The following is a 23,821-nucleotide window of genomic DNA, read 5'->3' as shown; positions in this document are numbered from 1 at the left end:
TGAGGGTCAAGAACCCTGGCACAGCTGTTTACAGATGAATGTCCCTTTATTTTGAAGGAATTAAATCCCTTGTCATGTTTCAAGACTTTGATGAGTCAGAAATTAATTTACAGGTTAGCTACCAACAGGTGGCTTTAAGGAGACAGTTTTCTTCCTTCTGAGGCCTCGGTCAGACAAGCGTTTTTTTCCACACATGAATAGGTGTGTAAAAAGATTGCATTTATTAGTACCAATGCTTTCCTATGAAAGTGTTCGCATGTATGTTTTTTAGAGGAACACATTACTCGCACCTGCAAAAGATAGGATATGCTAGTGCAACTCACATCTAAGGTTCGTGGTGCGCGCAAAGATAGAACCTGTCCTATCTTTGGAGCATGCTTTCCATAGACTCCTAAGGGAGCTGCAAAACATGCACCACACACCTCCGGTCTTATGAATGGGCTACTTCAAATAGCTGGAAATTAAGCGGTCATGCGATTTTTTCCACACGTGAGAGGCAATCTTTTTGCGCCCCTATTTGTGCATGGAAAAAACGCTTGTCTGACTGAGGCCTGAAGGAGAGCTAGTTTAAGGTCATGAAAAAACACTGAGATTTACCTGGCTTGTCAGAACATTAGTAGAAGTAAAGGTATGTATGTGCCTTAAAAATAAAAAATCTTTCAAACATCTGGATTCGGACAGAAGTATGAACAATGAAGAAACAATTCCCACTTTTGTAATTTTCTGCTAGGCTTTGTTCACGTCAGTGTTCATGGCTCTACTCAGAGCCTCAGCTGCTGAATTCTGTTTAAAATGCTGGTCAACATGATGGAAACTGATCAGATCCCATTACAGTCAATGGTGGTCTGTTCTGCGCTGTTCGGCTACGTCGTAAGACAGATCCATTCGGCAAGTGGATTCTGTTTTCCTGCTCCTATAACACAGCAGGAAAATGGAACCCATAAAGCTAATGTGAACAAAACCTAAATGATGTTTTAATAAATGCATCATGTGCTAATTGTTCAGATTGCTGTCACATTTTGTATACCACACAACAGTGCTGCATGCTTACAATTGTATTTCCAAAGGAAACTTTTGACCTTAATTCAATGTACAATTGGCCAGTATAAAAATGGATGGAATATGAATGAAGGTATGCACAGTAGAGAGTGTTATTTATGTTCATATAATACAGAAAAGTAAAATAGAGGTTTAAGGGTTATTCCATTTCATCAACAAACAGAGAAGTCGTGAATCGTATAAGACCCAATATATCACTGGAAGGCAAGATGACCGGACTCAGACTCACATATTTTGGCCATGTAATGCGAGCGGAGTAGCTAGAAAAATCTATAATGCTTGGACAGATCAGTGGCAAAAGAAGACCTGGCCATCAAAGGACATGATGGCTGATACTGTCAAAGCTGATATTGGCATGGATATCATACATCTCAAAGAAGCAGTGCAAAACCGAAAAAAATGGAAGAAGGAAGCCCTTAGGGTCGCCGAGGGTCGTGAACGACTAAACGGCTAACAACAAGCATTTCACCAAGTGAATTATTTAGCTGTAACACAAAAAGTGATGCAGTAAACCTATTTACTGTAACCACTTGCTAGCCAGAAACATTCAGAACCTGAGCAGTCAGGCACAGACAATGTCACTGCCCCCTCCCATCATACTGATAACCAGACACAGCATTGCAATCATAAATTTGTCAGTGTAGCCACTTACTTTCTGCTCTACTAACAGTCTGTGTCATTGACAATGTCAATCTTACATTAACTGATGTCATTGTGCAAGGAATCTATAGTCCTAAATTGGGTATCCAGGGTATCCCTTAGTGTATACCATATAAATACCACATGTGAAATATGATAATAAATTAAAAATTGGCTCCTCACTTACATTTTATATGTTTCAAAATAAACATGCTGTCATAACATTTCGCCATTACACATGACATTAAATAAATCCACGCAACAAATACAATGGTTTGGCCAATTAAAGTTACAATTTTCATTTGCTTATTATTTCATTGTGTTCTGTTTGCTCATGAATATAATCTGAGACTCATGAAGGGTCAGAAAGATTTTGGTACTAGTTAAGCACAAGTATGGGAATCAACATAAGATGAGCCGTATTCCTCCAATACATGCATGATGATGAATGCAGTCCTCATGACTCACCTGCCTTTGTTTACCACCACTTTTCTAAGAAAAGTGGAAGAGAACAGCAAGGACATTTTTATACATAACAATTATCATTCAGGTTCTTGCTGGATCGTAATGGAGAATGGAGGTAGGTGGCCAGAAGCAGTCTTCGGCCACTCCATCTCCATTCACTGAGTGATCATTGCTCCTGTGTGAAAGAACAGAAGCGATAATCTTTGGGGTAACTGTCAGACACTTAAGCACCCTACAATCGTCCCGTGTAAAAGCACAATAAGTAAATCAGTAGTACTTGTGCAAGCAGAAAACCATGCCTCATTTTGCTGTCAAGAATGAAAGAATATAGGGGAACCTAAGTACATAAGGCATTCATGCTGAATGCCATTTCTCTTCCATACAATTATATCAAATAACTCCCTTAATGTTCATTAATACACAAAACTGAATTATGTTGCGTTGCTTGAAACATTGACAATTTCCATACTGGTTTGTTCCCACTAATTTATATCTCCACTATAATTACAAATATATTCATCAATGTGCCTAGCTGAAGTTTCCAAGATTAAACATAAAACAGTACAGTACCGGAAATACAAATAATTGATCCTGTTTTTTCCCCCCAAAGCCTATTACTGCAGTGTTTCCAGATCTAGTTATTGTATTGTCATGCACTTATAAGGAAAGTATCTAAACCTAAAATAATGTATTGACAGTGAATGTATGTTTTCAAAACAGAGAACTTTAAATCAGAAGAACTCATGCATATGTGAATGAGAAACATGCGATTCCCGATACATTGATGTGAAATCAAACCAAAATCTATATATCCACGAGAAACCCAAACTGATGTAGATGTAGTTGAGAACACACAGTGAAAACAGTATGATGTATTCTCTGTATAGATGTATGGATATTATCTATCTCATCATATACTTGACTAGCAGATAACCTTTAACTATATGCTTTAGGAATATGGCAATATATTACTCCTCCACTCATATTCCCAATTCAAGTTTCTGCAGCTTTAGATCAATGTGACAAATAAAACCAAAGCTGCAAATAAAGTATTACAGTCAGCAAAATTGTGTAATGCTCATAATAGAGCAGAGCCTACAGGCTTCTGATACATTGGTGAAACCAAGATTGATAGCCTGATTCTAACTGAGCATTCTAGAGTGATTAACTGCAGTTTGTGTAAAAAGGATATTGAGACCTGGACGGATGCATCAAGAAGTATCAATGGTTGTTACCTGAAGAGGAGTTACAAGAAATTTCATCTGCTGCAACGAAGACGAATTGATTTCTGTAAAAGAAGATAAAATTCACAATACTGCTTGCTGACTAGAAAATGTAGTAGCTGCCAGTTGACTTGATATGTATAGATGGGACATTGGGAAGGAATTTAATTTTAATGAATGTGGAAGGAACACATGTTGACAGATTTTAGATCTACAGAATTCATAAGTGTTGTCATGAAGAATGGTTACAGGGTATTATGAAGTTGAATATGAATGATGGACAATTCTATCACAAAGTGCTTCAAGGCTACAGATTGTTCAAACTAAGAAATATGTTTTTGTAAGTGTAAACCCAAAGCCAGTGTTTCTGGTTGTGATTTATAGAAGGTGTTATATGATATGACTGATGCGAACACTGTGTCCTATAGAGCCTGAGTTACTGTTGTTCAGATCTAGTGACTGCATGAAAGATATACTTTATACCTGCAGTAGGTATTAAAAAAAAGCAAATGTGCAATTAAATCATATATATTCCAGCAGTATTATACTACACTGATAGTTTATGAATAATAAGGCAGTAGGTATAGCAATAATTGATTTGCCTCCAGAGTGAATGCAAATCAGTTCTAGATAAAGGAAGTTTATTTCAGACAAATGGTGCCATATAACACTGGTTATAGAGTATATAAAGAATGTCAACTCGATGAAAGAGATTTGCTTGGTGCATTTTTAGAAATCAAAGGAACACGTTAGGCGAACTGTATACACTATGTTATGTTTAATGCAAGGCTTGATGGGGCTTTTAAAGGACACAGAAGAAAAAATCTTTGTGTCATGCATCCCTCCCTCATGATCTCCAGTAGACATACAAAGTGTATCAGTTTTGCCCAGAGTGATGCTTGGATTTACACCTGGTGTAAAATTCTGCCACATATCAATCTGCTCCAAAATTCATATGTCTTACTTGCAGATTTTGGTGCATATTTGCCAAAGAATTGGTGTGGAACTGCTGTGGATGATACTCATTGCAAAGAACAGAATCCACATTTTTGTGGCAAATTCCCATCAAATCCACAACAAAATCTGCATGTAAGACATGAGGATTTTGGTGCATATTTGTTTTTGGCAGATTTTTATGTCATGTGTGAGTCCACTCAAACTTTTTGTCTTATTAAGCAACTCCTATTCATATACATTATTAGGGATAGAAGGAGAACTCTGCTTAGTACTCCTTTCATTGAACTAGAGCGCAGAGCTGCCAAAATGTTATAAAAAAAGGGCTCTTGTGGACATAGCCTACCCTGGCAGTTACATGGTCAGCCATTTTTTTTACTAATTTTTATGTAATACTTGATTTACAGGACCAGCTTCAGTTGTAGAAGTAAGCATAAGTTGGGGTATGGTAGGACAATTTTAATGCTCTTTAACTAATTTTCTGCTGTAATATTGTGCCAAGTCAGTCTTGAGTGTTGTATAACATCTGACTGCTAGGGATATATTGCCTAAAAATGGCAATCTTTTCAATGGGGTTGCCATTAATCTTGTCCCTACTCAAGCCTAAATTGCAAGGCACAATTGCAAGTGAACTGTAAGCAGAGAAGGTCAATGATACTTTGAATGACTTTCACAAGTCATTTCTCTATATCTTACTGCCAACTAGCCAACCAACCCACCATATTTTTGCAAAAAGGCATTTAACTGTTACCAATGCTGTTTTAGCAAAATGATACAGGATTTACATAAACACTATGGTGGAAATGTTCTAAGACTGGCGTTTACAACGCTGGTCTTAGTATAATTTCCCTTACTGCACGATCAGCTTAATACATGAAGAGGCACATGCTTCTTCAAATAGTAGGCGTGTACCAGCATCGCCATGTGCCTACACAGAAATGTACACCTGGCGTACATTTCTAGTATAATATTTGCTAGTTTCTGGCAAAGTGGTGAGGCCAGCGCAGAAACAATTTGTGACTTTTGAATGCCAGAATTCTGGAACAAATCAGTTATTAAATGTTCCTGTATATGAATCTATAAATTCATGAAATATAACTTTATATTTAAAGAGACTCTGTCAGCTACCATAAGATGAGTTTATGGGCTGAAAGTAGCTGACCTGCTGACTTCAGGGATGTAAGTTTTATACTTACCTTCCTTGCCATTCCCCTGTTGTCAGTGCTCAGACCCACCACTGAATGCATTGAGCTCATCGCTAAGTAGAATGAATAGAATGGGAGGCTTACTTAGTGCATGCCCGTGTAGTCCACTTAATACATTCAGTGGCAGATTTAACAATGGGGGAGCAGTGGGGAAGGTAAGTATAAAAGTTACAGACCTGGAATCAGCAGGTCAGCTACTTTAAGCCCATGAACTTAGCTTATAGGACTCAAAGTAGCTGACAGATTCCCTTTTACTGACCAGTAAGTTTATGTGACTTTTATTATATGTATTGTACTAAATGTTATCAAAATTAAATATATGGCAAATACAATAATACACCCATAGTATACATAAAGTAATATTTCTAATAGTTCTCTCTAGGATTCTATATATTTTGATCCAATTTAATTTTTTTTGGATATATCATGGAAGTATTGGTGGGTTTTAGGAAATTCTATTCTAACTAAATAGTACAGTGCTATTAAATAGCAAATCCTCATTTTTCACTTTATTTCTCATTCATTGCTTTTCCCACAAGAAGCAAAAAGTGTCTAGTGGGTTCACAGTGCAAAAAGGAGGACAATGTATAATTTAGAAGCAATGAATCAGAAAGGGATTATAACTAGAGATGAGCGAGCACAAAAATGCTCGGGTGCTTGTTACTCGAGCCGAGCTTTTTGTAATGCTCGAGAGCTCGAGTAATGAACCCCATTGAAGTCAATGGGAAACTCGAGCATTTTTCAAGGTGCCCCATGCTCTGCATTGTTTTCAATGGAGTCGCGGCTGCTGCTGACAGCTCTATTGAAAACAATGGTCTGCCGGCACCCCTGAATTGTTTTTCGTGGAAGGGCTTTACATATAAGCCCTTCCTTGAAAAACAATAAATTTCAGGGAAGGGCTTATATTTAAAGCCCTTCCCTGAAATCCAATTACTGGGGGGCCAGCAGCAGGATCCTCTACCGCAGCTGTCATGTGTGACAGCTGCGGTAGAGAATTGAAGAATTCCTCTGCTGAATCTGTCATAGATGTGGCAGATGTAGCAGCAGGGAATTCTTTTTACTAGCGGGGATGAAGGAAACATCTGCCGCATGCAGAAGATGTTTTCTTCATCCCTGTGGGGGACACGGCAGCGGCGGATGGTAAGTTTTGTTTTTTTTTACACTAAAATTATTGTTTTTTAGGGAAGGGCTTATATCTAAAGCCCTTCCATGAAAAACAATGCAGGGGTGCTGGCAGACCATTGTTTTCAATGGAGCCGCCGGCAGCAGCCACAGCACCATTAAAAACATGTGGGGAGGAGAGGGTGAAATTTTCTCGAGCACCGCGTGGTGCTCGGCTCGAGTAACAAGTACATTCGATTATGCTAATGCTCGAACGAGCATGCTCGCTCATCTCTAATTATAACCAATGATAAAACATCTCTAGAAACTAAATGCACATGGCCTGAACAGTTTTATTACACCTGTTCTGTCTCAATCATAGTCTATATTCTGCTTCCTATTTACAGAATAATGATTGCAATAAATGTTATTGTATAGCCTATTTAGGCAACTAATACATCATAATTTAGTTGTAGATTACTGAGAGGTCCTGAGTAGATCATAATGCTTTAAAGGGGTTGTCCCGAGGCAGCAAGTGGGTCTATACACTTCTGTATGGCCATATTAATGCACTTTGTAATGTACATTGTGCATTAATTATGAGCCATGCAGAAGTTATAAAAAGTTTTATACTTACCTGCTCCGTTGCTGGCGTCCTCGTCTCCATGGTGCCGACTAATTTTCGCCCTCCGATGGCCAAATTAGCCGCACTTGCGCAGTCCGGGTCTTCTCCTGTTCTCTATGGGTCTCCGTGTAGCTCCGCCCCGTCACGTGCCGATTCCAGCCAATCAGGAGGCTGGAATCGGCAATGGACCGCACAGAAGCCCTGCGGTCCATGAAGACAGAGGATCCCGGCGGCCATCTTCAGCAGGTGAGTATGAAGACGCCGGACCGCCGGGATTCAGGTAAGCGCTGTGCGGGTGGTTTTTTTAACCCCTGCATCGGGGTTGTCTCGCGCCGAACGGGGGGGGGGGGTTTAAAAAAAAAAAAAAACCCGTTTCGGCGCGGGACAACCCCTTTAAGCTTGTCATATACTAGAGTTTTCAGTTTTCTAATTGACTTGACCTTCCTTGGTCTGCAGAGGTTGTTGTTTTAGATGACAACAACATAAATTAAAATTAAAAATTGATGATTTGGACTTCTGTCCTAATCTGGGATTAGGGCTTCTATTTATGGGGTGTAAACCTGTTGTTTGGTACCAACAATTTTACTAGTTTTAGGCTGCTTTCATATTGTGATTTTACTTTCAGCACTGGTTCTATCTTTGGTGTCCATCTTCTATGCAGAAAACTGCATAAGTATGAAAACCAGGATGGAACCATAGAGTTTAATATGTTAGATACAGCCCTCTTTGGTCTCTATTTCACGTTATCTGTTTGTCAGTGTACTTAGCTATTCTTAGCGATTTTCTATTCAGTAAAAAGACTGACGGGGATGGAAACCATGTGAAATAAAGACCAAAGAGGTCTCCATCTCACATATTGAACATTATGGTCTGTCCTGGTATCTTTCCCTTTGCAGTTTTCTGCATAAGAGATGGAACCAATGCAGGGAATATAATCTCTATGTGAGCCGAAGCAATGGTTGCATCTGACAAATCCAACACATCAGATTATAATAGAAATGTCTTGTGGTCAATGTCCAGCATAGTTTTTCATGTTACATAAATAGGGTGACTGACAAAAGCAAGTATTTGAAATCCTTTATAAGGCCTTAGTCAGACGGGCGTTTTTTCGCGCGATTTGCGGATCGCATGACGGATGCGCATCCGCAAATCGCGTGACCGGTGCCCGAAAATCGCCGGAAAATCTGCTCCTAGCCGCGTTTCATTAGAAACGGGCCGGAGCTGTCCAGCGCATTGCATTCAATGGAGCGGCAATACAGCCCGCTCCATTGAAAGCAATGCGCTGCGGGCGAGTGTGGCATGAATTGTCGGGAAGGGCTTAAATATATAAGCCCTTCCCTGCAATTCATCCAGAAAAGTGTTAAAATAAAGAATATATATATACTTACCTGCTCCCGGCAGCCGGAGTTCCGCACGGCCGGCCTGCAGTGGGTGTGAAGGGGGTGTGAGTCAGACCTGCCCCCTGATTGGCTCAGCGCTGAGCCAATCAGGGGACAGGTCTGACTCACACCCCCTTTACACCCACTGCAGGCTGGCCACACGGAACTCCGGCTGCCGGGAGCAGGTGAGTATGTATATATTTTTTATTTTAACACTTTTCTGGATGAATTGCAGAGAAGGGCTTATATATTTAAGCCGTTCCCGACAATTCATCCTGCGCTCGCCGGCAGCCCATTGCTTTCAATGGAGGCGGCTGTATTGCCGGCTCCATTGAATTCAATGGGCAAACATCGTTCTTCTCTGCCACAGCTGTTACAGCTGTGGCAGAGAAGAATGGTTTGTCTTCTATATGTTCTCAATGGGGTCGGCGCTGCTGCCGCCGGCCCCATTGAGCGCATATAGAGAAGAGAACAGGAATCGCAGATCGCAGATAGTTTCGATCTGCGATTTCTGTTCTATAATTTATCGGACGAGCACATAAAAAGCGCTCATGTGTCCGATACCATTGCAAAGCAATGGTTTTATAAAATCGCCGGACGCATGCGCATGCGCAAATCGCGGCAAAAAACGCCCGTCTGACTAAGGCCTAAGGGTGTAGTCACACAAGTGATTATTTAGCGCATGTATATGTGTGATAAAAAAATTGCACATCGCGTTTGTTAAAAATTGCGTGAACAAAGCAAAAACAATGCACATAAAAATCGCACATAATAATGCGATTGGTATCCCCTGCTGCAGCTGTCACAGCCGCAGCAGGGAATTCCTTGGATGTGAAACTCAGCGGTTTCCCCTTGATGCCAATGGCAGCACCTCTGGCCCAATTAAATCATAGGGAGTAGGTGGCGCTTCCCTGCCACAGCTGTGACAGCTGTGGCAGAGAGACGCAATGCTATCCCATTGCTTTTAATCAGACCGGCGCTGCCGCCTCCCTTATTGAAAGCAATAGGATGAAGGCAAGCCCTGCATCAATGACTTTGGGGGGGGGGGGGCTTGAAATATAAGCCTCAAAAAAACATCCGCAGCTATAGAAAAAAAAAGTTAACTTACATAAAAGCGCTGTCTGACTCTTCTCCCCAGTCCACGTCAGTCTTCTTCTGTATTCTGGTGGCCGGGGATTGAAAAATCCCAACCTCCAGAAAGCGCTGCCTCTGATTGGTCCCAATGCTTAGCTAATCAGAGGCAGTGCTTTCTGGAGGTGGAGATTTTTTAATTCCTGGCCACCAGAATACAGAAGAAGACCACAAAGGATGGGAAGAAGAGCTGGACAGTTACCTTTTTTTTCTACAGCTAGGGATGATTTTCGGGGTAAAGCTTATATTTCAAGCCCCCTCCCCCCAAAGAAAAATAATCGCTGCAGGGGTTGCCTTCATCCCATTGCCTTCAATTGAGTGGCAGCAGCGCTGGCTCCATTGAAAGCAATGGAATAGCATTGCGCTCCTCCCCCACAGCTGTCACAGCTGTAACAAATGTGGCCATGAAGTGCGATCTACTTCCTATGTTTTCAATTGGGCTGGTGCTGCTGTCACCGGCCCCATTGACAACAGGATGAAACCCCTGGATGTGGCAGCATACAGGGGTTTTACATTTTTCCTTCGGTCACGCGTTTTTAACACATGCGATAAAAGCTATCCTATTTTTTACAGGAACGATTTTTTCACTCTTGTAAAAGTCGGACATGTGATGGTTTCCATTGGAAAGCATTGGTTCTATTTGGAGGCAATTTGAAATCACACCTATACATGCGCTTAAAAAAATGTCTCGTGTGACTGCACCCTTATGGATGACAAAAATCCGTAGTGTATTGCCAGTTTTAGTTCAGTTAAGTTTTAGTCATTTTATCAAACTGACACAACTTTCCCTCTTCTATTCTAATAAGCTCTGCAGATAAGATGTTAAAATACTGCATATATACCTTGTCTTTGCTTGTTTTGGAATATGTGTATACAAAAAAAAGGTGCAAAAAATCATCATGTGAAAATAAAACAGTTGTCTAAGCCGAAATAAATGTAAAATGGTGAGGACAATGAATAGAAGTGGTTTGAAACCTAAACATAGTCACTTCTCTTCTGTGTGAAAACAGCATGATTTTACTTTTAATCATGGAGGATTTTTAGCGACTTTTACATTTCAAAAGTAGATTTCTACCTTTTCATGATTGACTACACCTGGTCTATGGTCTACAGCATTTTGCAGGAAATACAGGGTGACCACTGGACATTGAAATTTCATCATAACATTTCTGCGCTATTCTTGTTAATTATTAGAGATGAGCGAGCATACTCGTCCGAGCTTGATACTCGTTCGAGTATTAGGGTGTTCGAGATGCTCGTTACTCGTAACGAGTACCACGCGATGTTCGGGTTACTTTCATTTTCTTCCCTAACAAATTTGCGCGCTTTTCTGGCCAATAGAAAGACAGGGAAGGCATTACAACTTCCCCCTGCAACGTTCAAGCCCTATACCACCCCCCTGCAGTGAGTGGCTGGCGAGATTAGGTGTCACCCGAGTATTAAAATCTGCCCCTCCCGCGGCTCGCCACAGATGCATTCTGACATAGTTCAGGGAAAGTGTTGTTGATGCCGGAGCTGCTATAGGGAGAGTGTTAGGAGTGATTTTAGGCTTCAAGAACCCAACGGTCCTTCTTAGGCCATAGAAATCGCAGATCGCACCTATGTGCGATCTGCGATTTCTGTTCTCTTCTCTATATGCGCTCAATGGGGCCGGCGGCAGCAGCGCCGACCCCATTGAGAACATATAGAAGACAAATCATTCTTCTCTGCCACAGCTGTAACAGCTGTGGCAGAGAAGAACGATGTTTGCCCATTGAATTCAATGGAGCCGGCAATACAGCAGGTTCCACTGAAAGCAATGGGCTGCCAGCGATCGTGGGATAAATTGTCGGGAAGGGCTTAAATATATAAGCCCTTCCCTGCAATTCATCCAGAAATGTGTTACAATAAAAATATATACCGGCGTATAAGGCGATGGGGCGTATAAGATGACCCCCCAACTGTCACCTTATACGCCGGGAATACAGTGGAGCAAAGAATAAAAATCATTACTCACTTCTCCTGGCGTTCTGCGCCGCTGCTGCAGGCTGTCGCTCCCACCTGGTTCCCGGCAGAGCATTGCTTTCTCTACGAAGGGCTTTAAATCCCCGCCTCCAGAAACACACGTGCCTTCAGCCAATCACAGCCAATGACAATGATGTCATTGAATGGCTGTGATTGGCTGAAGGCACGTGTGTTTCTGGAGGCGGGGATTTCAACCACTGCGTCCAGAAAGCAATGCTCTACCGGGGACCAGGAGGGAGCGACAGCCTGCAGCAGCGCTGCAGAACACCAGGAGAAGTGAGTAATGATTTTTATTCTTTGCTCCGCTGTATTTCCGGCGTATAAGGTGACAGTTGGGGGGTCGTCTTATACGGGCGTATAAGACGACCCCCCAACTGTCACCTTATACGCCGGTATATATTTTTATTGTAACACATTTCTGGATGAATTGCAGGGAAGGGCTTATATATTTAAGCCCTTCCCGACAATTCATCCCGCGATCGCTGGCAGCCCATTGCTTTCAGTGGAACCTGCTGTATTGCCGGCTCCATTGAATTCAATGGGCAAACATCGTTTTTCTCTGCCACAGCTGTTACAGCTATGGCAGAGGAGAACGATCTTTATGCTGACAGTGGGGGGGGGGCCCACTCTTGCCGCTATTGTGGCTTAATAGTGGGACCTGGGAACTTGAGATGCAGCCCAACATGTAGCCCCTCGCCTGCCCTATCCGTTGCTGTGTCGTTCCCATCACTTTCTTGAATTGCCCAGATTTTCACAAATGAAAACCTTAGCGAGCATCGGCGATATACAAAAATGCTCGGGTCGCCCATTGACTTCAATGGGGTTCGTTACTCGAAACGAACCCTCGAGCATCACGAAAAGTTCGTCCCGAGTAACGAGCACCCGAGCATTTTGGTGCTCGCTCATCTCTATTAATTATATAATTAGATTATAGACTATTAGAACAGTCTTTCATGCTACTATCAAATATTGTATTGTATATTGAAAATAACTGAAATGGGGTAGAAAGACGCTCTAATATACATTAAAATGCTAAAACCTTAGTTGAATATCTTACTTATATGTTGAAATATGAATATCTTAAGTTACAGACCATAAGACTAGTCTTTATTCTTGAGATATTCTGGTAGCAACATATCTCTATATTAGTGTTGAGTGAACTGAATCAGTAGAACCCTGCTTCAGGTCAAACTTCGCTAAAGGTTCGGGTAGGCATGAACCTGAACCAAGCTTTTAGCAAAGTTCTACCCGAAACAGGGCTCTACTGGTTCCGTTTGCTCAACACTAGTCCTGAACACTGGTGTATGACACCATCTAAGAGCCATAAAAGCCCTGTATAACACTCTCAGAATGTTATACAGAGCTTTTATGGCTCTTAAACAGTGCTATACATCAATTCTAGGGTTTGGGTGAACTTCTGGTTTGGTTAGAACTAATTTGAACTGGAAGTTTTCAAAAATTCGTCAGCACTACTTTTGATTCTTTTCAGGTACAGTGTTTTGATGGAGACATGAGCAGACTAAAATCTCCAATAATCATTTCTGCTTCCTACCTAGCTAGATATATAGCAGTTAGGTGTGTAAATGTGGGAGAAGCCATGTGTTTGATGATTTAGGTGCGTACAAGGTCTCAATGACAACAATGAACCTGACAGAAATGATCATTAGAACCATTTTTAGAAGTGATATAAGAAAAAACAGTCATAACTTAAATTACTATTGACTATGAGAACTTGTTTTCTTCTGGTTGGCCTCCCTTAACCTCTTAGCAATTAAATCTATTTTGGCCTTGAAGGGGCTTTCCATGAAATTGTTATTGATGATCTATCCTCAGGATAGGTAATCAATACCTGATTGGCTGAGTCCGCTGCTCAGGACCCCAACTGGGCAGCTATTCGGGTTATGCCTGCAATTACCAGCACTGGCCACTACACAGAGTTTTGAGTGAATCGCTCCATGTGTTGTGGTGCTGACAGTGCAAACAACTGATCAGTCGGAGTCCTAAGCAGCGGACCCTAGCAAATCAGCTATTCATGACCTATCCAGAGGATAGGTCATAAAAAACAATTGCCTGGAAGACTGCTTTAGGACTAAAATAGGTTTTGTTGCTAACAGGTTAAAGAAGACCACATTGAAGAAAATAAACACGTTTTATAATAATTTATGCAAAGCCTGTTTTTTCATATAAGGAACAAGGTCCTTGTTTTGTTTTTCCATTGTTGCATTTCAAGAGCCATAACCTTTTTACTTTTATATTAATATGGATGTACTTTTCAATGACATCATTTTGGCATACACATAATTTGTTGAGTAACTTTTATTAACTCTTTCTGAGGCAAATAAAAAACAACAATTCTGATATAGTTTATTTTGCATTTTAAATTTTGTGCTATTCAGGGCGTAGTCACACGGGTGCATCGGTGCACCGATGCGCCAGTCTTCCTGCAAGATAAGATGACCACACTGTATGTGCGGAGAAAGAACACATGACCGGCTCCATTGCCGGTCATGTGTTCTTTCTTCCAGCGCTGAGCAGAGTCGTCCATACCTGCAATGCGGCTGTCTTTTTCATGCAAGAAGACCGCCGCATCGGCGCCTGGATGCGCCCCTGTGACTAAGCCCTCAGCATGCAGAGTAAATAACGTATTTCTTTTATTCTACGGGCTGGTCTCATCATTGCGATACAAAATATATATGGGCTTCCATGCTTCTGTTGATGTATCTGTATATGGGCTTGTGTCTTGCTGGACAAGATGCACTTGAGTTATCATTGGTAAAATTTTGGGACCTATGGGATTTTGATTAACTATTACAATTTGGGGGGGGGGGTAGAAAAATTCTAATTTGTAATGTTTTTTGCATTTTAATAGTGTGCAAGATGCAGGAGAATAACATGTTAAATTTATCATGCTAGCTGTTTTCATTACAGCAATACCATATAGTTTATGTTTTCTTTAGCACTTTTAAAAAATAAAACCAGTTTTTATAGAAAAATGCTTTGTTTTTATTTTTTCCTATGCACTCTTTAAAAAATTATTAAAAAATAATATTAACGTTCCACTAGGGAACTTCCCAAAGTGATTGTTTGATTGCTTATATAATGCTTTGGTGTGCTGAAAACATCATTGTGCTTTAACAAGCCCCAGCAGATGATGTACATCATTTTGAAATTAGAGTGATTTCATACATTGCAGATGTGCTGTAGAATTTCAGTTGCGGATTTCAAATTATGCAGCAATATACTGTAGAATATAAGGGAACAGTGTTTCAACAAACCTATCTGCTTGCAGCGGAAAAAAATCTGCAGCAGAAAATAATCATTTAATTAGTTGCGGAGGTGGCGCAGATTTCCACTACGGAATTCATCCATTGCAGTGCAGATTTTCATGTGAGGTTTCTCTGCTATGTGTGCACAAATCCTAAAAGCTTTAGTAACTCCAAATTTATTTTAAGTGTGTCAATTTATGTGCAAGTCACCTCAATAAACAGAAATCTGTTTTAAGTAGTTCCTAACAATTTTTCAAACCCTCACCAAAATTGTTTACTTTGGTTGGAAAACTTAAAAGAAAAAAGTAAGAGATCTATTTCCACTAGCCATGGCAAAAAATATTTATCTGAGGCCTCATTCACATGAGCACTTTTTTTCACACATTAGAGGTGTGTGAAAAGATCACGTCTATTAGAACCAATAGTTTCCTATAGAACCGTTCAGATGAAGGAATTTTAGACGCACTAAATACTCGCACCTATCAAAGTTAGGACATGCGACTACAATACTCGCATCTAAAGGTCCATGGTGCATGAAAAGATAGGACATGACCTATCTTTGGTGCGTGCTTTCCATAGACTCCTATGGGAGCTGGATAACACGTACCAGGCACTTCCAATTGTGTGAATGGGCTAATAAAATAGCTGGAAATCACCCGTTCACGCGATCTTTAGTGCAGTATAGCTGCAATCTTTTCACGTGCCCATACTGCGCTAAAACAACGCTCATGCGAACGAGGCCTTATTGTGACAGTGAGCAGTCATGGCACTTTGACCGATTTCAGATGATCATATTGTAGCTCTGCATTTGGCCCGTGTTTTGTGGATCATAATACAAAGCTTAGACACAGCGGCAGAAAAAGTACCTATAAATGATAAAGAATCACTAAAGAGAGCTAAAAATTAACTTAAATTTTTTTCAGTTTTAAAATATTATGGCATGTGCACTATTATAATATGTAGATGAATCATCTAGATATATGTTGTAGTCCTAAATGACATAACAGAGATTCAAGATTTATGCTTAACTGTATAGTAGTTATTATAATAGTGCACATGCCATAATATTTTAAAACTGAAAAAAAAAATTAAGTTAATTTTTAGCTCTCTTTAGTGATTATTTCTAATACAAAGCTAATGTAAATCTATGTATAAATTCACATGGCTGTTTTTGTATACCAGTCTTTAAAATGACTGTTTAAGCATTTGGAATAAAATAAGGACCCAGTGCATCCACATACTGAGTCCCTATGCGTCCATGTCACAGATAGGCAGGCACCCTGTGTGTCACCTGAGTAAGTCAATATATTTCCTCTTAGAGACAATGTTCTAGACAGAAATACTTCTATAAAACATCATCTACTCCAAAAAGAAAACCTCTGTGTGCCTCCATTGCACTAGAGGGACACAGGGGTACTGTAATATGGACTTGATGACAAGCTGAACTTTTCCTGCCTTATTGCCAAAGAAGTGCCTTATTGTGTCTGTAGTGCTGTAAGATTATATATATATATATATATATATATATATATATATATATATATATATATATATATATATGTCTGGCATCTATTTTACATATGCTGTTGTGCAAGATATGTTGTCTTTCTGTGATTGATTAGTCTTTCCCAGCAGGTAATGAATTCAGTAGTAGTGACTTTTAAAAATTGAATCTCCAATCAAACCAATCCTCAGAGTAGCTATATTTTGTGCAAAAAGCTGACAGCCACACGGACATCAAATGCTTGCAAAAGCAATCCAGGCAAATCTATAAATGTCTATACAGCCACTAAATTGGTTAATGCATGCTCATTAACAGTCACAAACATGCAAACACAAAGGTAATATGCTGGGATAACTAGCATAGTCCAGAGAAGTTCTAAGTAATTAGCGATAAACTTCATATATTAAATCAATTACAGTGTATCAGGGCTTGCAATTTTACAAGGATGGATTTTTAAGAAAAAATTTCCATAAAAATGAACACATTTTTATAAAATACAAAACAGAAATTGCTATTTTTAAGAGTATATACATTACCAACATAAATCGCAATTAAAATTCAGATATTTGTAAGTAATGTACCACACAGTATGTGTAACAAACCAATGATACACCACAAAAATAATGCCTACACACAAACACATATCATTTGGACAAATTAATTCAATACTTCTTCCATGAGGAAATATTAGCATCCCAAGGTGTCCACAAACATGTGAGGAATAATTCCCACTTAACCTTTGAACTATCACAAATTAAAAGTAAGTAGGAAATTCTTTAATCATGGAAAGTTAATACTTAAGAAAACGAGTGAATTTACTGTAATTTTCAGGTGTTACCGTGTTGAGATGCTAAATATAATGTCCCATTTGTTTTGTTAACAAAATATTTAGGTGTCTTTAGAATGTCTAATTAAAGTCCTTTAGATACATGACCCGTTATACTATGTTCAATTCTTATTCTATCACTTTAGTGGTCAATCCTAAACATTATTAGCTATAAACTCCAATTTAGACTGATTTCAAATGAACATATGGATACAGATTCCATACATTTAAATAAAGGCCCTTTAAAAAAAATTGCTCAAATGAGTGAAAATTAACGACAATCCTTCAGTGTAAACACAGCCAACGATCGAATGAAGAGCAATAAATCATTTGCTTTTTGTTCATCATTCATTTTATGCACGCATAAAAATCACTGTTGGCTCATTCAATAATTATTCGGTTTAAATATTGATAACTCAGTAGTTCTTATTCACCTATACAGTGAATGTGAATGACTGAATGATTTCTTGTTTGAACGAGCCCACGATGTATCTTTAGGTACAAACAGGCTGCCCGAGGAAATAAGTGAACTCTGACAATGTTCATTCGGTCAAACGATAAATTGTTTTGTGTTGATGGACCTTAAGACAGCTGTCTTGACTAATTCCATATATTCATGTATCTACAGTTTGGAGGTACACCGCTTCATACATAAGGCATCTGTATTATTCCTTATTTACTAATATATTAGAACTAGAAGAATCTCATTTATAGCATGTATATAGAGATGAGCGAGCGTACTCGGATAAGCACTACTCGCTCGAGTAATGTGCTTTATCCGAGTATCGCTGTGCTCGTCCCTGAAGATTCGGGTGCCGCTGCGGCTGACAGGTGAGTCGCAGCGGGGAGCAGGGGAGAGCGGGTGGGAGAGAGGGAGAGAAAGATCTCCCCTCCGTTCCTCCCCGCTCTCCCCTGCAGCTCCCCGCTCCGTGCACCCGAATCTTCAGGGACGAGCACAGCGATACTCGGATAAAGCAAATTACTCGAGTAGTGCTTTTCCGAGTACGCTCGCTCATCTCTACATGTATACATTTAGATACATCAGTTTGGATTTGGATTCTGCAGATTGCTGTTTCCCAGTTAGGGGTCTGTGGAACTGTTGGGATTTAAGTAAGCTGCATATTAATGTTCCACAAAAGAGAGCAATATTAAGAGGCATTGTTTATACAATAGGGTTTGGAAGTTGTAGGGATTCCGTATGAGGGGACATTTTTCAGGGGATCCCCATGCTAAAATAGTTTTCTGCTATGAATTTGCCCTCAAAAGTGACTACTTTGCGAACATTCATTTCAACACTGCAGAAAGTTTTATGTCTACATTTGGCAAGCTTTCATTGCTACCTATAAATTCATAGACCAGCATCTATCATGTCATTCAATTTAAGATCTGTGCATACTATAAAATAAGATTTATACATAGCTATATGTAAACTGATTACATAATTATGTCACAAGTATAATTATGTCAGGACTCAGATTCAATGGGCTACCTGTCACCAACTTTGGTTTACTTCCCTTTAAGGCTTTGATGACACAGTACATTTCTAATGCAGTTTTGTTACAATTTCTCACTCAAACTGTTATTGGATCCAAAAATAAAGAGGAGGTTTCCTTCACACTTTTATTGTCTAACTAACTACTTGTATGGGTTGTCCATTAAACTTTAAATGTAGGTGTATTAACATAGTATGTCATAAAGGTGATTGAAGAGGGTCTGACTGCTATTACCACTACCAAGCCACAAAATAATGATGGTCTGCAAATACGTTGGTAATTTCTAAAGACTCTACAGGAGACTGCTTTTGGATGTACATACATAAATACACTCACAATTGCAAGGTGTGAACTTGGCATAATAAGGAGACATTACTCTTGAGAGATCCAAAATGCATCTCTATTTAACATAATATAAAGAAACTAATCACTAATTGTATCCCGCTATTGATATTGGTTATGATTAGGGATGAGCGAACGTGTCCGTTACGGACACATCCGCACCCGGACACCGGCTTTGCCGAACACTGCAGTGTTCGCGCGTAAGTGTCCGGGTGCCGCCGGGGGGCGGGGAGATGCGCGGCGGCGCGGGCGGCAGTAGCGGGGAACAGGGGGGAGCCCTCTCTCTCTCCCTCTCCCCCCCACTCCCCGCCGCACCCCCCCGCGCTGCCACGGCGGCCCCCGAACTTTTTCGCCCGAACACTGAAGTGTTCGCAAAGTTCGGTGTTCGGGCGAAAAAGGGGCGGAGCCGAATGTGTTCGCTCATCTCTAGTTATGATCAGTAGCAATGCTATTGCTATTTCATCTTCTCATCCGTACTAGTTTGCTGTTAGGGTAGTTGCTTTGCAACAGTCCCACTGCTGATCCACACTGCTGCAACTCAGGCTCATTTTTAAAATGAGTTTCTATTAGCTAGCCTCTCCTTAAATATACCTGGCTTCAGCGGTGTATAGCTGGCTGTAGCATATGCTATATGAAATTAAATCCGGTATTCCTTGTTTGCTTTTAGTTTCTATCTCCTAGCCTAGCCTTTTAATTCCTTGTATACTTCTAGCCTAGCATTAACCTTTGTCAGTATAGTTTGCTCTTGTGGCTTTCTAGTTCAGTTCCTGTTCTTAGCCGTGTAGCTTGTTAGCTTTTTCCTGTTTGTATCTGCCTTGTTTTGCTTCTAGTTTAGTTCTGCTCATTTCGACTTTCTTGTGTCAGGGTTCTCGTGCCTTCTTATTGGGTGTCAGAAGCAGTATTCCAGATAGGAGTTCCATTAGGGATATCATAGGGTCACTAAGGATCACTCTTGTCTGGTGTTGGGTCAGTGCCAAGGTAAGATTAGGGAGTAACTTAGGGATAGACTGCTTTGGTTTAGCTGTTGTCAGGTTGGTATTCTTGTCTTCACCACACATCCGCTCCCATTACTTGACTACTATCATCCTCATTTATTTGTGCCTTCATCTGATTAGCCTCATCACCCTGTTCCTGTTCTCTTTTAGAAAGTTTCCATTTTTGCATTACCAACTAGTGCTGATATATGCTTAATAGAATTTCTCATTTGACTGACCAGTTGTTACATAATTTGGCCTTACTGTAAATCCTTGGGGGGAGGGGGGTCTGAACACTGTTAGACATTGTTGGTACCTAGGGAAAGCAGCTGCTATATGTGAAGTCCAGTTCTGCTGTCTAGTGTCCAGCCGACATCTTTATAGTATTAAGGAATATTTTAATTTCACTTTACATTTGGTAAAACTTTGCCAACTTATAATCATTAATAATGAAGAAGAAACCAGTACTTTGTAATGTGTGGATATAAAATAGCCCTACATATTTTGCATGCCTGTCCATAAAAATTAGAATGTATTTAGCAACTACATTCTAATCTTGTGTCAAATTGTGAAACATGACTGTTTATTTTAAATAAGGTTTGGTTATACTGTATACATTGTTACATTCTGCACTGTTAACAAACAACATTTCCACAGAACAGCCTAGCTGCAGCAATCACTACAGGTTGAGATTTGCTAAATTTGCCAAGTGTAAGTGACAAACCCTACTCACCCCCCAGATGTCAGCATTCCCATACAATCAGCAGAACTGCATAGCATTGCAGTAAGAATAAGAAGAATGGATTACCCCAAAGGGTTTTCCTGCTCTGACCCATGAATCTAAGGAAAATTCTTTATCTCAAGATTTAAAATGGGAATTATCAGATGGATGAGTTTTACCTTTGAAAGAAAAGTGCACGTGGCCTTCCCAAATGAGTTAAAAAACCCTGAAGCAGTAAGTCATATAAATCCTACATGGGTATTTTTGCTCACATCGGCAAAACAGCACCCAGGGTGCACATTACTGTGCATCTCATGCAGTTAATGTCCAACCGAGATGTTAATAGCTGGGAGTTAGAAACACAGAGAACCAAGTTGAAACCTTTCAGTTTTCAATTGAATGGAATGACTTTTCAAATTGAATTAACTCCTTACTTGCAGTCTGTCCTAAATACTAAATGAGGAGAATGGCTAGTAATAAATGGAAGAAAAATACACTCTGTGTGCAGCGATTAATCCGGTTATTACTAAACAATGCAATGCTACAGAATATCTAAATCCAATTTTCATATTAAACAAAGCACATCCATTCAATAAACACAAAATATCTTCACAGTATATTCTACAGCTATAAGCAGTAGATACGTGAATGTATTTTCCCATGCTATTCAATTTAATAAGCACAGCAGGCTCGTGAAACCCAAGAAACAGTACAAGTCATTAGAGGGAAATGCAAATTGTTGTCACAAGAAAACAAAGTCCATTCGGGTCATATAGCCTTGTCCTTTTTACTGAAACAGTGCATGTAATTTGCTAGAACAATATATAGAAATAAATCACTCTGAAGAGATTTTGCAACCTGTTTTATTTTTAATCTCCTCTGTGTAACATATGCTTGTTGAGTCTGACTTCTCCGTAACAATATTTCTCATAAAAATGACAAATCTTGCTTAAAGCAATATATACAAGTGCGATCATAAAATATTGTTTTCACTTATGGACATTTTTTTTACATAACATATGTGTCTTGTGTATTTATTATTCCTTTATCCCTGCGTAGGATTAAATTTATTCTGCTCAGTAGCAATATCTCTGACAGTGTATACATCTATGCACTAACAATAGGCAAAAAGCAGCATTTGCATTATTCTACAAAGCTATGATTCACCAGTACGTATGATGGCCCATGCACACTGGCACACTGCAGGGAGGTATAATATGGCAATCGCTTACATATACACATATATATTTATAATATATATAATATATATTTATTATATATATATATATATATATATATATATATATATATATATATATATATATATATATATATATATATATATATGTATATATCCCTATGCTTCAAATTTCCTATGGAGACCTGAGAAAATTCTTCAGTCAAATGCTATATGAACCCTGAAGAAAATAATGCCATGCTCTGGATGCTGCTTTACGAAGGTAGTCTCATCATTACGTCTATGGTAGATTATCTCACTATTGCAGAGCAATATGAAGGCACCAGATAGTAGAAATAGTAGCAAACAGAGTATCTAACAGGTTGTTCACATGGATCTATGAGTACAGTCTCGCAGTGTCATTGCAGGCCATACACTCTGCCGTCAGAAATTGCGTTAGGCTGCGATAGGCGCTGCACGTGCCCGGGATTAGGACGTCACGGAGTGAGAGTTTTTTTTTTTCAAATTCAAATTCCCCGCTTGCAGGCATTGCAAAAAGGTAGCGTTTCAATATGCAGCCCTTCAAGGGATCCATATGAAAGGCAGAGAAATAGAGCATGCTGCGATTTATTTCTCCTGCATTTTATACGGATGTCCCCTCACAGCTCCAACACAGGTGTGAATGGAAGAATGAAAGTCCATAGACTTTCATTGCCTCCATTCACTGTGTTACACATGAGAAGTATGTGTCCGTAGTACGTGCTGACCATACGCCCGTGTGAAGGAGCTCTAAGAGTTTATAGCACAGAACTGGAGGAACATACTATATATACTCGAGTATAAGCCTAGTTTTTCAGCACATTTTTTGTGCTGAAAAAGCCCCCCTTGGCTTATACTCGAGGGAGGTAAAAAAAAACAACAACAAAAAACCTGCAATACTTACCTCCCAGCCTGCGTCTGTCTCCCCGGCGTGATGGTCACCCCGGCAGTGCGGCAAGCTGCTTGAGAATTCTCCCCACTGTCATCTCCCTGCTCAGCTTGAAATCCCCATGCCATCAGCGCTGTGTAGGTAAGTGCTGTGATTGGATGGAGCGCCAGCCAATCACACCCGGCACTCGATCATTCACAGCCATTCAGTGGATGACATCACTGAATGGCTGTGATTGGTTTATCGAGTGCCGGCTGTGATTGGCTGGTGCTCGATCCAATCACACCGCTTACTTACACAGCACTGATGGTGGGGGAATTCAAAGCCAAGCAGGGAGATGACAGCGGGGAGAATTTTCAAGCAGCTTGCAGCACGCCGGGGAGACAATCACGCCGGGGACACAGATGCCGGCTGGGAGGTGAATATTGCATTTTTTCTTTACCTAGTATATACTAGAGTATAGCTGGGCTTATACTCAAGTCAATAAGTTTTAGCTTTTTTTGTGGTAAAACTTATTGACTCGGCTTATACTCGGGTCGGCTAATACTCGAGTATATACGGTAGTTTGCCTCCATAGTCCTTTGTGCAAATCACACAGCTGTGTACATGAGGTCTAAAAGTGATCTATATCAGCAGCAAATAAGGTATATACAAGGATATAAAACTGGGATCTAGCTCAAACGTTATGCATGAAGAAAATGGTAATAGTGGAAACACCATTTTCTTTGTGCAAAAAGGTTAAGCTGAATCCTTGCCTTTTACGGTTATAAACCTTATGTCTATTTGAGGCTAACATAGCCATTGA

The 23,821-nt window shown here is 40.0% G+C and overlaps 1 protein-coding gene across 3 annotated transcripts in view; it reads right to left on the bottom strand.

The window, feature by feature from the left end:
* The window catches only part of RBFOX1 (RNA binding fox-1 homolog 1), a 744,520-nt gene that overhangs the window by 25,173 nt on the left and 695,526 nt on the right, over nucleotides 1-23,821 (bottom strand). The window contains exon 11 of one of the 3 annotated variants that reach the window (XM_066576152.1): nucleotides 3,399-3,451. The exons of the other annotated variants lie outside the window; for them this stretch is intronic. Within the exon in view, the coding sequence (XP_066432249.1) occupies nucleotides 3,399-3,451 (53 nt within the window). The remainder of the gene's footprint in view (nucleotides 1-3,398; nucleotides 3,452-23,821) is intronic. 3 annotated transcript variants of the gene reach the window in all.

Source organism: Eleutherodactylus coqui, chromosome 8 (genome assembly GCF_035609145.1).
Source record: "Eleutherodactylus coqui strain aEleCoq1 chromosome 8, aEleCoq1.hap1, whole genome shotgun sequence".
NCBI classification, from domain to species: Eukaryota; Metazoa; Chordata; class Amphibia; order Anura; family Eleutherodactylidae; genus Eleutherodactylus; species Eleutherodactylus coqui.
This window is presented reverse-complemented; position numbering and strand designations above follow the sequence as displayed.